Source organism: Meleagris gallopavo, unplaced genomic scaffold (assembly GCF_000146605.3).
Source record: "Meleagris gallopavo isolate NT-WF06-2002-E0010 breed Aviagen turkey brand Nicholas breeding stock unplaced genomic scaffold, Turkey_5.1 ChrUn_random_7180001853230, whole genome shotgun sequence".
NCBI lineage: Eukaryota > Metazoa > Chordata > Aves > Galliformes > Phasianidae > Meleagris > Meleagris gallopavo.
Window position 1 is genome coordinate 18,781 of NW_011119821.1, and position 4,848 is coordinate 23,628.

Consider the following 4,848-nt stretch of genomic DNA (forward strand, 5'->3'; position numbering starts at 1 on the left):
ACAAAATAGCAAAGGCCACTCCACACTCAAATCAGCCTGTATCCCTCTCTGATGCTGGTGGTGTTGCATATGTGGAGCAAAAGGCCAGATGGCACAATGCCTGCAACCAGGAGAGTTTTTCTTCCCGAGTTCACATTGGTCTGTCAAGGACTTGTGAAATGCCTTTAATTCAGAGATGTTGGTCAAGGGTCCTGCTAAAACTGATTAAGTACTGGGAGCAGAACTGAGCTTCACAACCCAAGATATCCCATTCCACTTTGAGGATTGTTGTTGAGCATCTCAACGAGGGAGGGACACAAAGAGACTAAGATTTAAATGCAGCACAACATTTATTGAGAATGAAGGTAGAAACAAGGCAATGTATTGTGAATGGAATCTGGCCCAGGCTGCTATGAGGGCAGCTGGTACACAGATACACCATCAACGTATTGGGATGCACATCTTTCTCCATCACATGGCGAGAGAGGAAAGAAGCAGGGCCATCTCAGCTTGCTTCAGGATGAACCCAAGGCACAAGACAGCAGGAGACAACAGGGATGTGTGATGATGACAAGAAAGTGGGAGAAGAAGATATCTGCTGGTCATGCGCCCAGAACGCAAAAGCTGGCACCCTAGATTCCCTCGTTGCTTTACAGGAGGGCATGGAAGGTGCTCAACATATCCGGAAACAAAGGCCAACAGCTCTGTCCTCAGTCCGCCGTCTGGCTTTGGGCTTCCTGGGCAATGGGCTCATGGGACGTCCACCACATCTTAGCAGGGCAGGTACCTCCTGCCAGAGAAGCGGCTGCCCAGGCCAGAGATGCCAAAGCCACCGGAGGAGATGGGCACTCCCTCCTCACTCAAGATGCTGCCCACAGCAGCGGAGGTGCTGGAGCCCACAGCGGTGTTCTGGGGGAAGGAGCTGAGGATGGGTCCGGGCAGGGTGACCACCACGGGAGAGGGCTGGATCACCACGCGGGAGTCCTGGCACTGGCGCACACAGGGCTCGTTGCAGCTGTTGGCCAGCGGGGTCGGGCCACAGGGACGGCACAGATCGTAGCAGGACATGGCTGTGGGATGGAGGTGGACCTGGAGAGAGGACAGTAAAAGACAGTCAGTGCAAGAAGCAGCCTGGTGGCCTGCTCACAAAGGGAGCAGGGACAGGTAATGCGAGGTGAGAGAGCGTCTTAGCAGCCCAGATCCCCGGACCCCATCAGAGTCAGCGCAAGGCCTTCTCCCACCTCCCCCAACACTGGCAAGCAGAACAGAGCTGGTGGGAGCACCAGCAAGGAGCAAGGCTCACACCAAGGCTTGCATAGAGGGAAAGGCACACTGGAAAACAGAAGAGCAAGAGGAGAAGCAGAGAAAGACGAGGGTGAGAAGAAGGCCGCTGCAGCTCACCTTGTTCACCAAGGAGGAGAAGGCAGGAGAAGTGGATGAGGGAGCCTGATGCCGGACTGGCTTTTATACCAATCTGGACTGCCCCAGGCCCAGAGGCAACCCACGTGTAAGTAGCTGTAGTAGGGCAAGCTCGTTTGTATGCAAAACAACACAATTATAGAAATTGATGGCTTATTTCACTTCCCTGCAACGCTCTCTTTTCATTTCCCCGTTTATGACGAGTCCATTTTGCTGTACAAGCTCCTTTCAAGTGACAGAATTAGAGGCCTAAGCATTTCTGAGGCAGGAACTCAAAAGCACAGGGAGAAGATGAAGGCAAGGGGAGGAGATGGCCAAGACTTGAGACAGCCTCTCATTCCCCTGCAACTTGCTTTAATTTTTAGCAGAAATGCTTTAGGTATAATTTCCATAAAACATGGAGCAGAACTTCCAACAAGGCTCGCATGCAAAGTCCAACACAGCCTTCGCTTCACCCATCTACGTGCTCAGACGGCCCCAGCTGGAAGCAGTCCAGGTTTGGATGCTCTGCTCTCTGGTTCTAGCTATTCTATAGCATGAAGCACTGTTCTCAGGAGACCAAAGCCTCACTACTATTCCTCTCCCCTCTGTCAGCAGCTGATAGAGGACCTAACACCAGTAAAGGTGTGTTTCACAAAAAAGACATTGCACTCACGCAATCAAACATAAGTTGATCACTCATCATAAATTGCAATGTCTGCCACAGTCAAACAAAAAGACTGGGCAAAAATTGAGAATGGAAACCAGGAGCCACACCACCAATAGAACTCATTACACAATGCCTGAGCAAGGGAGATGCAGAAATGGCAGACAAGTCCACCAAAGACCAGCTCAACAAGCAGGTTTGCAGTGCTATGGCAGCACTGATGCCAGGCCAGGAAGTCAGGGTACAGCTCAGGTTCTGATGTGCTGTGACACTAACATGGGCCAACACTCCTGAGCAGTGCCAGAAGAATACAGATACATCCAAGAGGGAGCTGGGAAAGCACCGGGCAACAGTGCACCCAGTCCAAGGGGACAATTACCAAGCATAAACTGACTTATCCGAGAACAGCAGAACCAGACTGGTGTCCCTGAGCTGGAGAGAAGGCTAAGGGCTGATGGCAGAGGTGTAATACAGGCCCTGAGTCAATGGGCCTGAAGCAGTGGGTGTGGTGGGAGATCCCAGGTGAGTGTGAGGAGCACCGATAGGCCTCTGGCATACCTAGAGCAGTTATATTCCTGATGACAACATCTGCAGTGCATTCAGGACACAGGACACCATCTTCATCTGCCACAGAAAAGGAAGGGAGGACTTCCTCTTGGTACAAACATCATCACTTGTGGTTGCGTGGGACACAATGCAACATGCCAGCCATACACACAACGCATTACTTCCCTCTCTGATACTGGTGATCTTCCAGATTGCAGTAGAAGACCCAAAATGTACAGTACTCGTTGCCAGAAGAATTTATTTATTTCTTCCTCGTGTTTACTATTGTTATTTAAGGACTTGTTAAACCTCCATACTTGCAGCATTTTGGAAATGCACACGCACAAGCAGTGTCTCTGGGCAGGTCTTGTATTTGTCAATATTTCAGAAATAGAACAGTAGGCATCAAGGGAAGGTGTGGGAGCAGAACTCCCACTGAAGTGGGAGTGTCAGTGCACTGGAAATAGCTGCCCAGACAGCTGCTGGTTATATTCCAGACCCACCTGGATTTTTTCTGTGCTGACAGTTCCAGGAAGCCTGCTTTAGCTGGGGGGTGGACTAGATTGTCCCCTGAGGTCCCTTGCAATCCCATCATTTTATTTCTATGATTCCATGAAATTGTCTTTACACTCCAAAATATCCCATTTCCCACAAAGAGTATGATGGGGCATCTGAACAAGGAAGGAACACAACAAGACTGAGGTTACAATGCAGCATAAGCTTTATTGAGACAACAGAAGAAATCAAAGCAGTGCATAAGATCTTGCCCAAGCTTCTATAAAGGAAGCCAAACTCAGACACCCCATCAGCAACATGAGATTCATATGTTTCTCCCGCAGAAGAGAAGAGGGAGAAGAAGCAGGGCCATCTAAACTTGCTTCAGGATAAACCCAAAGTCCAGGACAGCAGGACACAATATGTACTCATGATGATGAGTAGAAAGTGGGAGAAGAAGAAGATATCTTGTGGCATTTCCAGACAATAAAGGTGGTATTCAAGATGCACTTTCTGCTTTCCCGAAGAGTGAAAGGGTACTCAGTCCATCTGGAAACACTGACTAACAGCTTTGTACTCTATCCCGCGACCGGCTTTGGGCTTCCTGGGCAATGGGCTCATGGGAATTCCACCTCATCCTTAGCAGGGCAGGTACCTACTGCCAGAGAAGCGGCTGCCCAGGCCAGAGATGCCAAAGCCACCGGAGGAGATGGGCACTCCCTCCTCACTCAAGATGCTGCCCACGGCAGCGGAGGTGCTGGAGCCCACAGCGGTGTTCTGGGGGAAGGAGCTGAGGATGGGTCCGGGCAGGGTGACCAAGACTGCAGAGGGCTGGATCACCACGCGGGAGTCCTGGCACTGGCGCACACAGGGCTCGTTGCAGCTGTTGGCCAGCGGGGTCGGGCCACAGGGACGGCACAGATCGAAGCAGGACATGGCTGTGGGATGGAGGTGGGCCTGCAGATAGGACAGCAAAACACAGTTACGGTGAACAGAAGCCGGGTGGCACATTTGCTAGGAGAGGAGGAACAGGCTGGGAAGCAGGGACAGATAGTGCAGAGACATAGAGAGGCTTGGCAGCCCAGATCTCCAGGAGGCCCAACAGAGTCAGCCCAAGGCCGTCTCACACCTACCCTGACTCTGGATAGCAGAAGAGAGCAGGGGGGAGCTCGATCAAGAGCACCTAAGTTTGCAAGGAGGCAACAAATAAGAGGAGGATAAGAGAAAGAGGAGAAGCAGAGAAAGTGGAGAGTAGAGTGAGGAGAAGACCATTGCAGCTCACCTTGTTCACCAAAGCGGAGAAGGCAAGAGAAGTGGATGAGGGAGCCTGGTGCTGGACTGGCTTTTATACTGGCCTTGTCCGCCCCAGGCACAGAGCCTGCTTCGGATGCAAATGTTTACAGATAGCTCTTCTTGCATGCAAAACACGGACCATTACAGAAAATAGAGTCTTTTTTGACTTGTAGTGATGCTACCATTTTGTTTCCCCTTTCTAGTCGCACCCATTCTATCATTCGCATTCCTTTCAAGTGACTGCACTGCTGTTCAAAATATTGCCAGAGAAATGGACACGTAGGCACAACCAGATGATACAGCCTGGCATGGTGAGTGTCTCACCACTCCAGGGGATGTCAGCGTGTGACTCTGGGGCCTTGATTTAGCGTGGTCCTGATGACCGGGGTTCTCCTCCTTGCGATGAAACTTTTGGCTGGACTTCAGTGTCTCAAGATGTGCATCATCACTCTAACACTCTGCTTGCTCAT

General features: G+C 51.0%; 2 protein-coding genes across 2 annotated transcripts; both read right to left on the reverse strand.

Annotated features, from left to right (window-relative positions):
* Nucleotides 1-326: 326 nt before the first annotated feature.
* LOC104915817 (feather keratin 2) lies at nt 327-1,164 on the reverse strand. The gene has a single exon (XM_031557546.1). It carries the CDS (start codon nt 1,045-1,047, stop codon nt 751-753), a length of 297 nt encoding a protein of 98 aa, XP_031413406.1. The 5' UTR covers nt 1,048-1,164; the 3' UTR covers nt 327-750.
* A 2,560-nt stretch (nt 1,165-3,724) lies between these two features.
* LOC100541489 (feather keratin 1-like) lies at nt 3,725-4,036 on the reverse strand. Its single transcript, XM_031557545.1, has one exon. The coding sequence runs from the start codon at nt 4,019-4,021 to the stop codon at nt 3,725-3,727; it is 297 nt and encodes a 98-aa protein (XP_031413405.1). The 5' UTR covers nt 4,022-4,036.
* Between the last annotated feature and the right edge of the window lie 812 nt (nt 4,037-4,848).